The sequence below is a fragment of the Protopterus annectens genome, chromosome 9.part0 (genome assembly GCF_019279795.1).
Source record: "Protopterus annectens isolate FY-2018-M chromosome 9.part0, PAN1.0, whole genome shotgun sequence".
Classification (NCBI taxonomy): Eukaryota; Metazoa; Chordata; order Ceratodontiformes; family Protopteridae; genus Protopterus; species Protopterus annectens.
In genome coordinates, this window is record NC_056743.1 from 647,997,434 (window position 1) to 648,015,677 (window position 18,244).

Genomic DNA, 18,244 nt, shown 5'->3' on the forward strand with positions numbered 1-18,244 from the left:
AATGTGCAGTGTGGCCTAAGCTGTCCAGCAGGATGGCCACACTTCCTGACTGGATGCATCTCTTGGGTGTTCCACCTGTCTTCTGGATTTGGCCTGCATTTGTGGGGTTCGGGCCCGGGCCTAGGGTCAGGAGGTCCCGGATACTTCTTCCTGGGCGGGTCTTTACCCTCCATACTGCCGACCTCTACCCCTCAGTCAGCAACCCTCTGACTCCAGTTCTCCCCTCGGCTGGGACTCAACCTCCTTAGGATGCGGGAGGAAGGGCACAGGAGGAGAAGACAGAAGGAGGCACAGGGGAGAAGCACCACGGCTTCCAGCGAAGCGCTCGCTTCCTCTCCTTTAAGCTCCTCCTCGCCTTCTTCTAGCTTTTCCTCCTCCTGGCTCCCTCCCCCTCGGTTCTCCAGGAGGCCCGAGGGATCAAGCTAGCACTCAGAGGTCGCGAGGCGTTTCTCTAGAGGCGCCCGGTGGCCTCCCTCTGGGCGATACAACTTTTTCGATGGCGAAATTGATATGGATTGTTCTGCAGGGAAATTCATCCAGGCCCAAATGCAAATAGGGTGCCGCTTTAACTTTCTCCGACCCATGACACGTCTTTTCCCATGGTAGCTCTCCTTCTCGACCCCCGGGGGCGGGTTCCGGAGTTTTTCGTGCGTCGATCGATCGGTGATCGGGATTGGGTGGTGGGTATTGGTGGCGCACTCCGGATCCGTCCCATCCTGAGTGCCGGTGCCGGACCCGACCTCACCTCCGCGAGGGCGAACTGGTGTGTCTGGTCTCCGGCCCAGGACGGAGCACCCCGACCCCTCCAGCATCCGGACCTCCAGATCCGGCGGTTTTGACTCCGACGCTCCGATCGTCAGTGGGGGTCGTGGGGGGAAGTCGGGGGCTGTCGAGGGCTCCCCTAAACTTTCAGCGTCATCCATTGGGCACCATACGAGACCTCCGGACCCCGGGTCCCTGCCCAGACTCCATCCCGCACACCCATTGCAGTTGGGCAGCCCCATCCATCTGCTGAAGAGTAGGCCCTTCTACCAATTGGTGTCCCCTCCTGCTGACCCCCTGGTAGATCTTATATCTATCATCGGCGAAGAAGACGACACCATTGATGAGCCTATCCCAAAAGCTGTGGACCTTTCTCCTCCAGCTGATGATGGCTGCTGGCCACAAAGAGGGAATTCTCCAGGAGTCCTCCCTTCCATCCTCCTCCTCGGGCAAGGAGTCCCGTCATGATCGGAAATTGAAGCGAGAGTGTTTAGTTCAGCGACCTTCTCCTTTGAGAGCTTGTCCATGTATGCATGTCATTTAGGATGAGATCTGATTAAAGAAGATGTGGTTCGAAAGTCGCAGCAGTCCAACCTGTCTCGGAACCAGTCCTCCTCCCGCGCAGAGGAGGGGGCGAGGGAGTGCGTCGCCCCAGAGGGGGGGGCTCCTGGCAATTTTGGTCAGAGAACCCCTATCTCCAGAGAGACCCATGCAGCCCCCTGAGGGGGCCCGTTGACTGGCCTCGTCTCTGGGAGGCAGAGCGGGGACGATGCACCTGACCAGGAGTCCATAACAACGAACAGTTGGGTGCCGACTCATATTCTCGACCATTCAATACCCCTTCACACATCCCCCAAAATCTCAGCCTCCCAGATGTTCCACAGGTTCTTTTGGTGCCAAAGAAGACGGGGACTTAAGACCAATTTATTTTTTCTTTGAACCTGAACCTGGCAACCAAAAAAGTCCGATGGTCACCCTGCCACTATACTCCCCCCCCCCCTGAGGAGGAATCGACTCTCCATAGACCAGAAGGATCAAGGATGCGGTGACTACTTGGATGGACAGGCGATCCAGGAGGGATCCGCTTTTTCGCCAGGGCTGGGAATTAGTTCACTACAGCTCAGGTCTTCCCCTCTTTGGTCCCACCAGGGTGCCTTCAAGTTCAGTGGTCTCCTCTTTGTTCATCTCTCCCGCTTGATTATGGCAGAGCGTGTGGTGTAGGACTCTTCTGTGGTGGCTTAGAGACTTCATTGCATATAAATGTCCTGGAAAATGAGGGCGTGCTCTAGCGTTGCAAAGCACTCACACCACGCTTCCTCTTCCCACATTGACATTCGCACATCAACATGTCAGTAGTCTAGTATATCAACAAGCAGGGTCCTAAACCTTCAAGTAGCGAGAAGATTTTTTTTTTTCGAGAGCAAAACTATGTTGCTTTTTGTTTTCCCTTCTCCCTCAAGCATCCAAATGCAATTTCTTCGCTCTTTCCCCCCTGAGTTCCCGAGGAGGGATGCTCTGGTGCATAGCCTTCCTCTGATGCAGAGGTTTCTGCAGAAAGCCAACAGTTTGGGAGCAGAATGATTCTCATTGCCCCATTCTGGCCTCAATCAATCCACCATGGATACTGGATCCAATTTGGATCTCATCTCTCACCCTCTGGGAATGCAGAATGGAAGAGGTTCTCTATATGGGCAGGGCAGAGAGCGGTGGATCCTTTTCAGCACCTATTTCTGGATTTGTCTTTAGTCCTGCAGGCCCTTACTGCTCCCTCCTTTGAGCTGCAGCTCTGCTGATTTTAAAATTCTTTCCTTTTCTTCCCTGATAGGGTGTGCCTCAGGACAATCCATCGTTCGTCTCCTTTGCTTAAATTTGCTCTAAAGTAAAGTCTAAAGTCAAGTCACCTAAATCTGATTGCTAATTGCATACTTGGGCCTCATACTTTTATTTCTCATTACAAGGTGGATTGTTTCTGGAGGAAGATTCAGGTAGCTAGGGACTCTGTCTCACAGTTTGCAGGCAGATAGAAGTCTCCTACTTCAGATTTTCCGAGGTCAGATCCGATACCCACAGGTTGCATCCGAATGAAGTCACCTACTCAGATGGAACGTTATGGTGAGTACATAACTTCTAATTTGTTGAAGTTGCTACTAAAAGGACTACTGGCCATTTTAAACCTATTTTGTGCAGGGGTTATGGAGAAAATAGGTGATGCTCCTCCTGATGAGCATAGGGAGAATAGTATTGGGAATTATGATAGTAGAATAAGCTTTCTGACTACTTTCTTTATTGATGCACATGCTATTAAGAATATTATGAATAAAAATTGGGCTATAATATCAGAGGACAGCACTATTAATATGAAATTGGGAGATAACCACATATTACCTATAGAAGGGGCCTACATTTTAAAGATTAGTTTGAAAGGCACAATTAAAAATGCCCCAACAACTGGGGGATGAGAAAGTGTGGGAGATATCAGCAGTGCCAGCACATTATAGTAACTAATAAAGTTTGCATATGTAATAAAATCTACACAATTAATGGAAAATTTAACTGTGAAACAGCAGGAGTAGTTTATGCTGCTTTATGCCAATGTTGCCAAAGCTACTATATTGGTAAAACTGAAAGAATGTTTAAGCAGAGAATTTATGAACACCAATACCAAATTGGTAGGAGTAATACCACAAATGCTTTGGCTAGACACACTTTAGAACACCCCACACAATTTCCAGTTTACAATATTACAACAAATAGTTAGAAACATTAGAGGTGGGCCCTGGGAATTAAAACTTGAAGAACAGGAACTCGTTTGGCATATTAAAGCATATGCGCATGTTCCACCAGGGCTTAATGAATACTGCTCGATAAAATGTATTTTGAAATTGAAAGCTCTTCAAAGATGAAATTTGGTTGTATAACAACTTTTCTATTAGTTGAATGAATTTAGAAATATTTATTTATACATATTTATCTTTATACATTCAAACGTATTTTATATTTCCACTTGTTTGAGCTGTTTGTCTAGCTTTTAACAGTATTTAGATTAAAAACTGAAAAACCCAAAACGAGCTGTGCAGAGACACGGAGACACTAGCAAATAAAACCAAGAACAGTTTATTGTAGTTGTAAGTGCTTTCACACCCTTTGGTGCTTCATCAGACAATGTTACACAGATAGAACCACATTAAATAAGTCCATATAAATTCAAATGGACCAATAGAAATCCCAGCATCGTTAAAACTCAATAAAAATTTAAAGAGACATATAAAAAATACAACGAAAATACAAAATACACAAACAATGAAATAATACAATCTTATAGAATCACTTCTTCGGCAACTTACGTGCCTTGAGTGCTGGCTTAATGGATACTGTATCATTAAGACCGAAGCCTAAATGTGCACCAAGTCTGAATATCCACTTCATTTCTGCTGTATCAGTAGTGGCATAGATGTCTCCTAGCCTTATATTATGATATATCACTTGTAGAACCTGATATGAGAAGGAATGTGTTGGGCCTTGTGTCACAGAATGTTTTGCTAAAGCACTATACAATAATTCTTTCTTTGTACAATAGACATGATCCCTTATTCGTTCACGAAGCCTTCTATTCGTTTTTCCAACATAAAATTTAGGACAAGTCGTACATTGAGCCAGATAAATAATGTTTTTAGTGTTGCAATCAGCCTGCACATTGTTTCCATACCCGTTTGGTATCAGGATGTACAAAATGCCCACTCTCATTGATAAACTCTCAAAAGTTACAACCATTACATCTCATAGTACCTCTACATGGGGACTGTTGAAATTGCTTATTATTGGGATAGCATAAAAGTTGTTTGAGTGTACTCTTGTTTTTATACACCACTCTTGGATGTATACCTACTATTTCCACAATAGACTGATCTGTGTGCAAAATATGCCAATTTTTATACAGAACATTCCTAATGTGCTTGATATCTGAGCTGTACAATAAAATCAACGGTACCCCTTTTGTATGCTTATGTTTTGATCTAAATACATTTTCACTATTCGAAAAATAAGGTTTAGCTCTACCACCCCTTTTCCTCATAGTGTTGTTTATAGCTTTCAGATACAGCCTTCTCACCATACTCACAATCCATGAACTCAGATTTGAGCGTTTCTAGATTCCCATGAAGTATTTCATTGCTGCATGTCAGTCTAGCTACTCTGTCTGTCCATGTACTACACTAGAAAAAAACATGTTGAGGATGCATACTAGTCCTATGCAAAAAAAGGTGGGCAATAGCAGTATTTCCTATACAACTCTGTGCTGAAAACACCTTCACTACTAATAGAGATGTTGACATCTAAAAACTCAATACTTGTATGAGAACTTGTGTGAACCGTAAAAAAGTACTACTCGTATTTAGATATTTTATGAACCTCAATAAAGAGGATTCATCATTTCCCCATACAAAAAAGACATCTACAAAGCGTCTGTAGAAAATGAGATCAACACCCAAAACTTCACTAATATTATTGTGTTCCCATTCAGCCACAACTAAATTCGCATAGCTGTTGGCACAACTGGTTCCCATTGCAACACCCTTCTGCTGCCAGTAGTATGCTCCCTCAAACACAAAGATTTTATTCTCTAAAATAACTTCTAATAAATAGCACAATAGATCTATATGGTGTTCACTAAACAGGCCATCCCTAATCAAATAGTTTTTAATCATGTTGATGCCCTCAGCATTTGGAATGCACGTAAATAAAGCCTCAACATCTAAAGTCACCAAAACTGTGGATGAACAAGATGAATGATCAAATCTCAAATATAAGTTACGCAAAAAATGTTCGGTATCTCTAAGAACTACATGATACCTATCTGAAACGGTTGTTTGTCCACATAAATGGACAAAGGCTCAGTTAACCATCCTGAACCAGACACTATGGGTCTAAAACTAGGAAAAGTGTTTTTTGGGTAAACCGTACAACTTGGGAACAAGTGGAAATTCCACATTAAAATATGCGTATAAGTCATGCGTAATGAGTCCCATACAAAAACATTCATGCAACCCCAAAAGAACATTCTGTTGTATTTGTTCAATAACACATAAATTAACCTGTTTGTAAATAGAAGAATCTAACATTCTAAACATTCGCTGTATGTAATAATCAGCATTTAGTTTCACAACGGGTCCCCCCTTGTCAGCAGGCCTAATAACAATTTCACCATTACTTTGTATGTTTCTTAGAGCTTGACGTTCATCATGGCTCAAATTATCATGCATAACATGTCTCTGAGTATTAAAATACTTATATAAATCATTCTCACATGCTTTCAAAAATACATCAATCTTAGAAGAAAAATTAGGCATAAAACTACTTGGTTTCGAAAAAATGTTCTTTTGAGTTGTATTTACATTTCCAAAAGTTATTTGTAAGGCTATGTTCCTCACAAACAGTCTGAACTGTAATAAAGTGTCATCAATACTTGCAACATTCGATAGTACATAACCCAAACCTTTAGTGAGCATTTAGATTAACATACACATAAGAAAATTAAGTAATAAGATTGTGTTGTGGTTTTAAAATTGTTGTGGATTTAAAAAAAAAAGCATTTATTCACATATACATTTTACCTTGTATAACACTGGCTCTTTAAATTTCTTCAGTTATGTTAATTGGTTTTAAAATTAATTATCTCATCTTAATTGACAGTTTTATTTTAACTGAGAACTCTTTGGGTTTCTTTGTCTGAAGAAGTTCATGTATTTTCTGAATGAAAACGCTAACAATAAACTGGTTGGAATTCTACAGCTTGCTGCCTAGTTTTGTTTTTGGTTACAAGTTTATTTTTTGTTTTGGGTTTTAAAAAATGTCCGGACTGCAACCAGAAAATGTCAGTTACTGATGGACATGTTACCTGTGTGTATTGTTTAAGGGCTGTTCACTTACAAGAATCGTGTGCAATCTGCCATTCCTTTTTGTCCAGAGTTTTGTTAGAGAGGAAAAGGAAGTTAATGGACAGGGGCTTGCTTAAACACCCCTTTCAAGAGGCTTTGAATGACCAGGATGTAGCCAGCAAATCTTCCAAGTCATCTGTTGAATCTAAGGACTCCAAGCATTCAGAAAAATCTGACTCTGACATCGGCTCCACGGATTTCAGAGAAGACTGTCTTCTTTTTGAAGCCGGCCCACAGCATTGGAGCCGGTATCTGAAGTGCCTCAGTCACCATTGCTCCAGTCGGCACCGTCGGTGCAGTCATCTAGGTCATCTGTCAGCCTTTCAGATTTGGATATGGATCGATTGCTGCAGAAGCTTTTACAGGCACCAGGCCTTGCTAAATTGTTGTAGACTCCAACCCAAGCGGCTTCGGAGCAGAAAACTACTCCTGCTTTGGCTACTCCTCTTCCGAACCATATCAGCCCTTCGGAGCCAGAAGAAGCAGACCTGTTGATCATGGAGCTGAGACCTGCTCCAGTGTCCTCTGTTCCATCCACTCTGACATCCTCAGCACCAACCGGGGACTCTAGGAGCCGACACTATCCAGTCGGACCTGGGGGGAGGATAGTTGGACCGACTTGGTGCGGACTCTTTCTCTCGGGGCTTTGGCTCGGATGAGTTTGGCTTCTACCTCCGGCTTGGAGCCCACTGCTTTGGTGCAGGAGGGTTTGACGGTTCCCTCAGATCCGTCGATTCCTTCCCATCGGAGCCGTGGTGCCTTCGAAGCCATGAGGACAGCTTTGTCCCCCAAGCCATCCTCTACTTCAGGCCTTGCTTTCTCATCCTCTAAAGCACCTGTGTTGCCTTCTGCTTCCATCGTCCAGGCTAAGCATAGAGACCCAGAGGCCCAGCTAGCCCCACAGGATGCCCCCTGCTCTTCTGGGACCTCCCCAGAAGCTTCCACTGAGGAGGTTCTCCCAGGAAGAGATTGTGCAGAAGGAGACACTTGGACTCCCCACAGGAGTCTTTAACATCTGACACTGACTTGGATGAATCAGAAAGGTCCCCCTCTGAGGATATCTCCTTTGCTGAGATCCTTGAGATCCTTAGGCAGAGGAGTGATTGGCAGTCCAAAAGCCCTACTGAGGATTTCAGTTCTCCTGAAGGCTTTCGGGTCTCAACCCTCCACCTCTTGGGTGTGTCCGCCCTTCGATGAGCTCATGCAGTTGCTTTCTCTAAGGGCGTGGGAGTCGCCAGAATCCATGGAGCCTGTCCCTAGAAGGCAAAACAAGTTTTATATCTGCCCCACCAGACAAAACATTCTTAACCAAAGTAGTCCCCATTGATGCCATGGTGGTGGCGGCGACCACCACCAAAAAGGAAATGTCTGAGACTTCCTAGTCTATGCATCTTCCTAATAGAGAGTCTAGGATCATGGATAGATATGGGAAACGCATGTTTAGTGAACGAAGAACAAAATTTGCTGAATTGAACTACTTAACCCATTTTACTAGGTTACAGTCAAAACGAGCTAACAAACTTGTAAAAAATAGTAACAGGCAACCTTATGTTCGGATAGTCAATTCTAACCACAGGAAAACAGATTCCAAATTTCTTCTTTAACGTAAAAGTTTTTTATTTTTCAAAAAGACAACGTTTTCGCCGTGACCCCTGTCACAGCTTCCTCAGAAGAAGACAAATTGAAACAGCTAAACAAGTCTGTTTAAATACTCACTTTCAGGAAGTGACACATAATTGTATATCCTGCACAAGTTTATCTTAATAAAAAGTTTTTGTTACTAAAATCTATTGTAAATAGTAGTACAATCACTATTAAATTACTAACAAGTACATATGAGTATTGTGTAAAAAGAACATATTGTAAATACCCTAAACTAATAAATATGTACTGTTACATTATGAGTGTTACATAATATACTTAAAAAAATTTTTTAAAAAATTTTATTAAAAGAACTACCTAAAATAACTCTTTAACTTGAGAATACAGGAAATGTTACAATTCTCATTAAGACCTTCTGGTTTAAATGCATCTAAATTCAACTGCCATGTTAGTTCGACACATTCAAGAATAATCTGAAAAGGACCTCCCCTATTAGTTAAAGGTACTTGATCAATGCCCATAAAACTAAAGGAATGACCTGGGTTACTGTTTACATGTTTACAGGCATTCTCTAATAGAGGTTTTTTTATAGCATATAGGTGTTGGTACACTCTCTCTTAGTTTGCCGTTGGTCTTTCCTATATAAAAAGAAGGACAGGAATTGCACAAGGCAATGTATACTACTGACTTTGATTCACAAGAAATCCTCTGTTTAATATTATACTTTTTGTTCCTCACTAGAAAGGAATTGCCTGTCCTCATCACTTTGCACATGTTACAGCACCCACATTTAAATGAACCACTGGGTCTCGTAAAACTATGTACATTAGACGTGTGTTGTAATAATTCTTTCAGGTTACTACTTCTTCTATAGATAACATAAGGGCGTTGGCCTAACTTATCAATGAAATTAGCAGAGTTAAAAACTAATGGCCAATTTTTTAAAATAATAGCCCAAATTCCTGTTGAATTCAAATTAAATTGAGTAATAAAACTCAAAGAATAATTTCTCTGCTGATCTAACAAGGCACTAAAGGCGTTTTGATTCACAAATTCGTTATCAATAGTAGCCCTACCAACATTAGGTTGGTCAAGTAGTGGTTTATAAAAGCCTTTTGTCCTTTTAGTATCAACTTCAGTAATAAGGGCGTCTAAAAGTGAAACAGGGTATCCACGGTTTAAAAACATGCCTTTCAAAAACTGGCACTCAGTTTTAAACTCACTAAAGGTACTGCACATCCTGCATGCACGTACAAGCTGACCTTTTACTATAGATTTTTTCTGTCTAGGTGGATGTAAGCTTGTATAGTGCAGGAAGGAGTTGCAGTACGTTTGTTTTCTGAAAATCCCAGATAGGTAAATCCCTTCTTCTAAATCCTTAGTTAGTCTCACATCCAGGTAATCTGTTTCAACTGTTGAAAACCTATAAGTAAATTTTAGCCATTGAGTAGTACTATTTAAAAAGTCTACAAAAAGTTTTGCTTCAACCTCGTTCCCCTTAAAAAGGATGAATATATCATCCAAAAATCTGGTGTAGTATTTGACATTTTGCATTATAGTTTCATTGGATAGTATAAAAAGTTTTTCCCAAAAGGCTACAAACAAGTTGCCGCTGGCCCATAAAGGAGAGCCATGGCTATTCCACATTTTGTAAATAGAATTTCTGTTCAAATACAAAAAAGTTTGATGATAATACTATACTCAACAATTCTGTTACAACATCCATCTCCACTTGTGATGCACCTAAATCTTTTAGAAGCAGTTGAATCCATTCAACTGCCTGGTAGGGATGGATGTGTATAAGTCAATGACATCAACAGTCAAAAAGTTAAGCTCAGAGTTAAACTTGATGCTGTTGATGTCAGTCTTTACAAATAGTGGATATTTTCTTTACATATTTTAATAAGATGCTATCTATCACTTTTGAGCAAGGGTAGGTCATAGAAGACCTACCGTCTATTAATGCCCTCATAGGGGGATTTTTTTGGTCTTTGTGTATCTTGGGTATTCCGAACATTACAGGCAACTTTGGCTGAATGATGTCAATGTAGTTGTATGTCTCTAAGTCAATTTTGCCTGCTAAAAAAAGGTCACGGAAATACCCACGAATACGACCTTGAACTACGTTGACCTCATTAAAAGAGGAAGCAGGAATCGCTCTTAGAAGACATTCCTGGATGCGCTTGTGCTCCTTCGTGGAGCCCTTCAAGTCATCCTTTAACACCCCCTTTGATGGCTCATCCCTTTTTGGGCCTAAAGTGAAGGAAACCTTGACTAGGTGTGAATAGGAGGGAAAGACTCTGCCATCGGAGTCTGTTTTTCCACCCCCTACCCGACCTTATCCCAAAAGTCAAATAGGAGGGAAAATGTTCCGGAAAGCCCAAGGAGCCTTTTAGGACACACGGTGAACCCCCCTCCGGGGGCAGAGGAGGGGGTAATAGTGGAAGACACCACCCTCGCAGCAGAGGGGGTGTGCAACATCAGGGTGACGGAGATCACTTATCTGCACAACCCTACCAGCGTTCCTGAAAGGAGGCCCAACTGTCCTGCTCTGGAGGCAGTCAGGGGTCACTTATCTTTGTACCCAGATGCCTGCAAGAAATAAGACAGCTGGGTACAATGTATAATTTCCAGAGGGTACTTCATACCATTTGCCACACCCATCCCCATCCATAAGGAGAATCCCAGATGTTCCACCCAGTTACAGGGAACAAGCAACTATAGAGGTCTGAAAGTTGCTACAAAAAAACGTCATCCAGCCAGTCACAGCAGACCAAAACAAGATCTGGAACTTACTTAAGATTCCTTTTAGTTCCAAAGAAAACAGGGGACTGGGGACCCATTTTGGACCTCAGCAGACTCAACCAATATGTAAAGAAAAGTTCCAGATGGCCACGCTTCAGTCTATACTCCCTTCTTAGGCAAAGAAAGTTGGATGTGCTCAATAGACCTCAAGGATGCGTACTACCACATAAAGATGGCCAGGCCATCCAGAGATCATCTGTGTTTCTGGCTGGGAGCCACTCATTTTCAGTTTTGAGCATTGCCCTTTTGGTCTCACTTCAGCCCCCAGTGTGTTCACCAAATGCATGGCAGTGGTCGCAGCTCACCCAAGGCATCTATGATTCCAGGTGTTTCCGTACCTAGACGATTGGGTCCTTACTGCCACCACCAGGCATCAACTTATTCAGGCAAGGGAATACACTCTGTCACTCTGCAATCATTTAGGTATTAGTCGACTCAGAAAAGTCTGCCTTGTCACCATCACAGCATATTGTTTTTATCGGGGCAGAACTAGACACCTCAACCACCACTCTTAAGGCTACTAATCGAAAGAGCCTTTCGTTTTTGTCAGCACATTGGTATCAAAAGACAGAGCACCAGCTTCAGAGGTTCTGAAAGTATTGGGTATGATGGCTGCAGCAATCCTAGTCATACCATTAGCAAGAATATATATGTGGATCCTTCATTGGCTGTTGTTCACTCAATGGTCTTACCAGGAACTACCCATGGACCACACAATATTGATTACAAGCTCTTGCAAGAAAGATCTCCAGTGGTGGTTGACGTCTCCATGTCACCATAGAACGTCCCTTTGTTCTACCCCCTCCAGTAGCCATTGTGACCACGGATGCTTCCCTAATAAGGTGGGGGGGCATTTTCAGGGAAAGACTGGAGGTGAGAGCAGTACTTTTGGCGTTGCATTACGTCCAGGACTCTCTTCCTCTAGGAACGATTGCAGTTCAGTCAGACAATATGTCAGTAGTCTGGTACTTGAATAAGCAAGGGGGGAACCAGATCTTACCCCTTTTCATGAGAAGCCCTCTGAGTTTGGCAGTAGGATATTTCCTCTCAGAGCTTTCTGTTGGCAACACACATCCCAGGGAGATCCAACATGATAGCTGACAAACTAAGCAGGACAATCTTGTTGCCACACGAGTGGTCCCTCGAGAGTGATTGCGAGCAGGATTTTCCGCAAATGGGGCCAGCCTTGCTGCAACCTTTTTGCCAGTTACATCAACACAAAATGGAGAAGCTACTTTACCCTGATTCCCCCTCTGGGAGAAGCCCCAAGGGACGCATTTGTACATAATTGGCCCCCGGTCTCCTCTATGCATTTCCACCAATAACATTGATACCCATCCTTGGGAAGGACCATCATCCTTATAGCCTCTCATTGGCCTCGGCAGATTTGGTTCCCATTCCATCAACATCATCTCTTGGAGGATTCCCTGGATTCTGGACCCATTTCCAGACCACCTGACCCATCCATCAGGGGGACCTTCATCCCTTTCTGCAGTCATTGAAGCTGGCAGCTTGGCTGCTCCAGTTCCTCTCATAGCCAGGCTTCATAACTTTTCCAGTGAGACAAAATAGATTCTTTCATCTTCTCGTAAGCCGTCCACTAGAAGATTATATCTTGGTAAGTGGAAGAGATTTTCAATAAGGGCCTCCAAGCATAATATTGATCCTTACCAAGCCTCCATGACATCCATACTAGAATTCTTGACTATGATTTTTAACAAAGGAGCGGCAGCAGCAACAGTTCGGGTTCATTTGGCTGCTATATCTAATTTTCTTCTTGGGATTGACTGGTTAAATATGTCCCACAAGTTCTCCAAAGCCTTTCTCAAGGGGACATTTCATATGAGACCACCTGTGAAAACTCCCTATTCTCCATGGAATCTAAATTTTATGCTTTCATGTATAATTCCCCCTCTGTTTAAACCAGCACCATCTTGTGACCTCAAATATTTGTCATGTAAAACCATTTTTCTGGTAGCTATTACTTCAGGCTTTATCCATCAGCCCTCCTTATTTGATTTTTCATGCTGACAGAGTAGCACTTTGGGCAGAAAGGAAGGATTTGTCCTAAGTTTGTTCAGAAACCAATATTAACAAAGTTATTGAGTTACCAGTTTTCTTCCCTAATCAATCCAACAAGTTGGAGTATATGCTGCACAAACTTGATGTTCACAGACAGCTCAGATTTTATTTGGGTAGAACAAAAGATTTCAGGAAATCAGACCAGCTCTTTGTTTCATTATCTGAATCCAGGAAAGGTAGACCAGTGGCTAAAACATCTGTCTAAATGGTTATCTGATTGTATCACCTTTGTCTCTTCAGCTGCTAATATGCCTTTGCAACACAAGATTAAAGCTCACTCAACCAGAGCAGTTTCTACATCCTCTGCGTTTTCAGCCAAACTGCCCCTTGATAACATTTGTGCAGCAGCCTCTTAGTCAAAACCTCATACCTTTATCACTCATTACAAAGTTGATAAGGTCTCCAGGGACAGGGCTTCCTTTTGGTCCATGGTCCTGAAAAATGTACCCCCATGAGCCGCCCGAGATTGGTGCTTGGGACGCTACCCATCAGTCAAGAATGAATGGCGAGATTGAACAACTTCACATTAAGAAGTTATGTACTCACCTTAACGTTCCATGTGAGTTGTTCATCTCACCTTCATTCTTACATCCCTCCCTCCTACCCCCTCCTGGCTGATAGCTGACCTAGATGTTGGTCTCATCCTGGTTGCTCAATTTCTTCTTCCCATCCATAGAGGGATAGCTATTTTATATGGTTATAGTACACGCAGCAAACAAGATGAGGTAATTCACAGTGCATCATGTAATAGGGGCTTGGCCTCGAGCTACTGGAAGACTTTGAGCTTTGCATGTGGCCGTACTGGAGACAATGGATTGGCTCCGAACCCATCAGTCTAGAATGAAGGCGAGATGAACAACTCGCATGGAACGTTATGGTGAGTACATAACTTATTTCCTTTATGCATATTAAACCTTTCCTTTCTTGTAAAACTCCACAAACAAGATCTGAGGTAATTTGGAGTTTGTGGTCAGTGCATTATAGATGAGGGAGAAGCTCAAGAGTTCTTGGTTACCACAAGCTTTAGTAAAAGCCGAGTCGGATCAGAGGATAGAATCCAAACCCATCAGGTGAGGAAGAATGAAAATGGACAACACACATGGAACATTATGGTAAGTACATAACTTTTTTTTTATTTCCCTCACTGCTTCCTGCTTACCAGAATATCAGCTTTCTGCCCCCAATGAGTCTGACAGGTTCTACACAGTGTCCAACATATATACCTGATCTGATGTAATTTTCATTCATTCCTCAACGTATGGATCTCTGATCCGACTTGGCCAATCTCTTTAGATTCTTGGATCTGACTCTTGAGCTCCCTTTACCCATAATGCCTGTCACTTAACTAGATTATCTCAGATTCTGCTCTAACAATTCAGATGATTACATTCCCTCAAGCTCTGGGTTGAAGTTATTAGGTTTTGTGAGTACAAAGAGAATCTGTGTTCCATGTTTATTTATATATCTCGTCTTTAGAAACCTTCCTTTCTTTAATCATTTCAGCAGTCTTTCTTGTCTTTTATTCTACCTGTTAGAAGTATTTCTGATACCATGCTGGCACAGGCCTTTTCTTACTTCTAAGATATTTTCTCCTTTGCTACCATTGTTGGTACAGCACCCTTTTTTCTATATATATAAAAAAGAAGAAAATCTTTTATATAGGATTAGTATTGTGTTGCTGCTACTGTTTGTTGTTTCTCCATTGGTATGGCTGGCAAGCCTACCAGCTTTAAGAAGTGTGCTTAATTTTGGCATAAGATACTCAGTTCTGATGCCCATAGGGAGTGCGTATATTGTTTAGGTCTGTCTTATTTGCAGGTGACTTGTGAGATCTGTGTGGGTTTTAACTTTAGGGTAATCAGTGACAGGTGAAATAAGTTGGTCCTGAAGGGTCTTTTGCCAGCTGCTATTCCTGTATTACTTCTGCTTCTTGGGCTCAAACTCCTCTGAAAAAGCAAAGGTCATTGTAGCCTAGGGAGCACAGTAAGTGCTCCCCTACGAAGTCTCCAGCACCTGTTCTGAGTTTGGGGCTGTCCTCCAAAATCAAGGAAGTGTTTGGTCCGACATCTTTGGCTCTGACAACTTTTGTGGGCAAGTCTCCTCTGATCCAGAGCCCTAGATTCTCTCTGGAACCTGTTTCTCAAAGACATAGGTCTTCATTTTTGCAGGAGACCCCTAGGAAGTCTGCCCTCCTTCCACAAATTCCTCACTCAGGTCCTCCAGTAGTCTTTCCGAGGCAGATATGGACCGGATGATGAGGAAATTTTAGAGCACAGATCTATATGGGGAGTGTTGCCGTCTCAGTCCTTCCATTGGATCCATGAGCCTTCAACCACCTTCACACCTCATAAGTGACTCCTTCTCCGATCAGGCCCACAGTTTTGGACCCATCGGATCTGAGAGTGCTGAGAGTTTAAGTGTCTCATCAGAGGATACTACTTTCTTCTTCGGATCCGTCTTTGTCCCTGACCTATTTGGTGCTGATCCCCACTGAGCAGGACAAGTCTCGAAACGGAAGTGTTAGCACTGGATTTGAGGGGTTGATTTTGACTTTTTTTAGAGCATTGCTTCACCTTAGATCCTTGATGCTGGACAGCTCGGGTCCATCTCCTCCTTGTAGCAGAGATCTGGGAGGGGTGGAGAACTGACTGAGCTGAGAGTTGTGGCCGTGGTGACATCTGTTTATATTTCTCCTGCACACTCTGCTTTTCAGGTAGTGGAGAGGGTCTTCTCCATTCCCAGGGAATAGTCTGCTCTCTCTTCCTCAGATCCTATACCCGTTTCCCCTACGGATTTCGGCTCTGTCTCATCGCCCTTCTCCACAGGGAAATCCAGCCCATAAAAGCTTCCAGACAGTTCCTGTAAAGGAATTCCCCATCTCTTTTGATACCTCTCCAGAAAATCCCATCCAAGAGGTTCATTGGAAGAGAATGAGCAGGAGGAATCTTTAACCAAGGAGACTGATGTTGATGAGGAGGAAGGATCCGCCCCCTCCGAGAATGCCTATTTCTGAGACATTTTGAAGGTCCTGCTCCAAAAAGTTGGTTGGGCCTACCAAAGCCCTTTCCAAGAAGAATTGGTGTTTCTGGAAGCCTTCGGATCTGGCCCATCTATGTCTTGTGTTACCCTCCTAGCAGATGAACTTGCAGACCTTGTCTCCTGCTGGGCATGGAAGTAACTGAATACCATGGAGCCTATCTCCCACCATTCAGACAAGATTCTAGGAGCCCTCAAAGATGGGCAGTACTGGACTAAGGGAGTCCCTGTAGATGCTATGGTTGTGGTGGCAGCCACCAAGAAGAAGCAAGCTGAAGAGTTTCTCTGTCCATCCTCCTAACAGAGTCTAGGGCACTGGACAGATTTTGAAAGTAAGTTTATGCTTTGGTGACTTTTGCATTGGTTGCTCAACTGTCTCGCACATTTTTCTAGACTTCAGAGGGGCTTGATCAAGGAACTTGATCAAGGAACTCTAAGTCTACATCAGGGTCCATGTTGGCAGAGGAAGAGAAAACTTATTGCTCCCAACTGGCCACCCTGCAACCTATATCCATGTCCATGAGGGTTAATATCTCATTTTGCTGAAGGTTCCTTGTGTGCTGCTGGTTCAGGCATAGCTATAAGGAGACCTGCATGGATGAGACTGTGTGTGATTTTTTGTGGAGCCCTTTAAATCTTTTTTTCATCAATGCTGCTTTTGATGGATCTTGCCCGTTTGGACCCACATTGCACACTTTCCTGCAGTGAGAAAATGGAAAGGCCTTGTCTGCTCTTGGAATCTGTTTCTCTACTCCGCAAAGATCCTTTTCTAGGTATTGGGGCAGTGGTGAGAAGATGCGATTCCAGAAATCTCCAGGATCTTTTCAGGTCTCGCATGGGGAATTTTTTCCCATAGGCAGCGGGGGGAAATAATAATGGAAGACACCATCCTCATGGCAGAGGGGGGTCCACAAAACCAAGTGTCTCAAGATTCCTTCTTGGTCAGGCTCTTTCAGTGCTCCTGAAATATTGCCCAACTGTTCTTCTCTGGAGGCATTCAGGGGGCACTTTTCCTTGCACCCAAACACCTGGGCAGACATCAGAAGAGATTCTTGGGTGCAAAGGATCATATCTAGAGGCTTTTTCATTCCTTTTTCACAAAACCCCTCACAAAAGAAATGTCTCCCTGATGTTCCACCCAATCAGAGGGAGTTAGCAACATTAGAAATCCAAAAGCAGATAGAAAAGGGAGTCATCCAAAAGGTCCCACCAGACCAAGCAGGATCCGGGATTTACTCAAGGTTCTTTTTATTGCCAAACAAATCAGGGGACCTGAGACCTATTCTAGATCTTAGTCATTTAAATCAGTTGAATTCCAAGTACATTCTGCTCCTTCTACAGAAGGATGACTGGATGTGCTCTATAGATCTTCAAGATGCGTACTATCACATCAAAATAAACAGGCAGTTAGAAGATATGTGCACTTTAAGCTGGAAACCAGTTTATTAGTTCAGGGCCCTGTCCTTTGGTATCATCACAGTTCTCAGGGTGTTAACCAAATGCATGACAGTGGTGGCAGCTCATCTCATACTGCATAGATTCAGTGTGTTTCCTTATTTAGATGACTGGCTGTTTTCTGCACCAACCAAGCATTGCTTAGAAAAGACAGGGATTTCTTACACCAGCTGTGTCCAATTTTAGGGAGGCAGTAAATCTTTTCAAATCCCAATTTCAACCAGTTCAAGTCTTGGAGTTTATAGGAGCTTGCCTGGACACAGTCAGACAGTTCGCATTCTTGCCTCAGAGCAGAATTCATTCCCTAAGATTGAATGTCAGAGAGATTCTAGACCATCCCCATCCTCCTGCAAGACTGGTTCTTCAGGTCTTCGGTTCGATGGCTGCAATGATCACCCCATTTCCCATGGGTCAATTTCACATGAGAATTCTCCAATGGACTCTGGTATGAAGGTTGATGCTTCGGCATCCAGTAAAGAATCCTATAAAGATTTTGTGGGCTTACAAGGATCCCCTACTTTGGTACATCCAGTCCAACGAGCTCTGTCAGGGACCTCCATTCATTTTCC

General features: G+C 43.1%; 1 protein-coding gene across 1 annotated transcript in view; it reads left to right on the forward strand.

The window, feature by feature from the left end:
* Window positions 1-18,244, forward strand: part of MSH5 (mutS homolog 5) — a 2,353,005-nt gene that overhangs the window by 202,705 nt on the left and 2,132,056 nt on the right. The window contains exon 9 of the mRNA XM_044083236.1: window positions 2,547-2,590. Within this exon, the coding sequence (XP_043939171.1) occupies window positions 2,547-2,590 (44 nt within the window). The remainder of the gene's footprint in view (window positions 1-2,546; window positions 2,591-18,244) is intronic.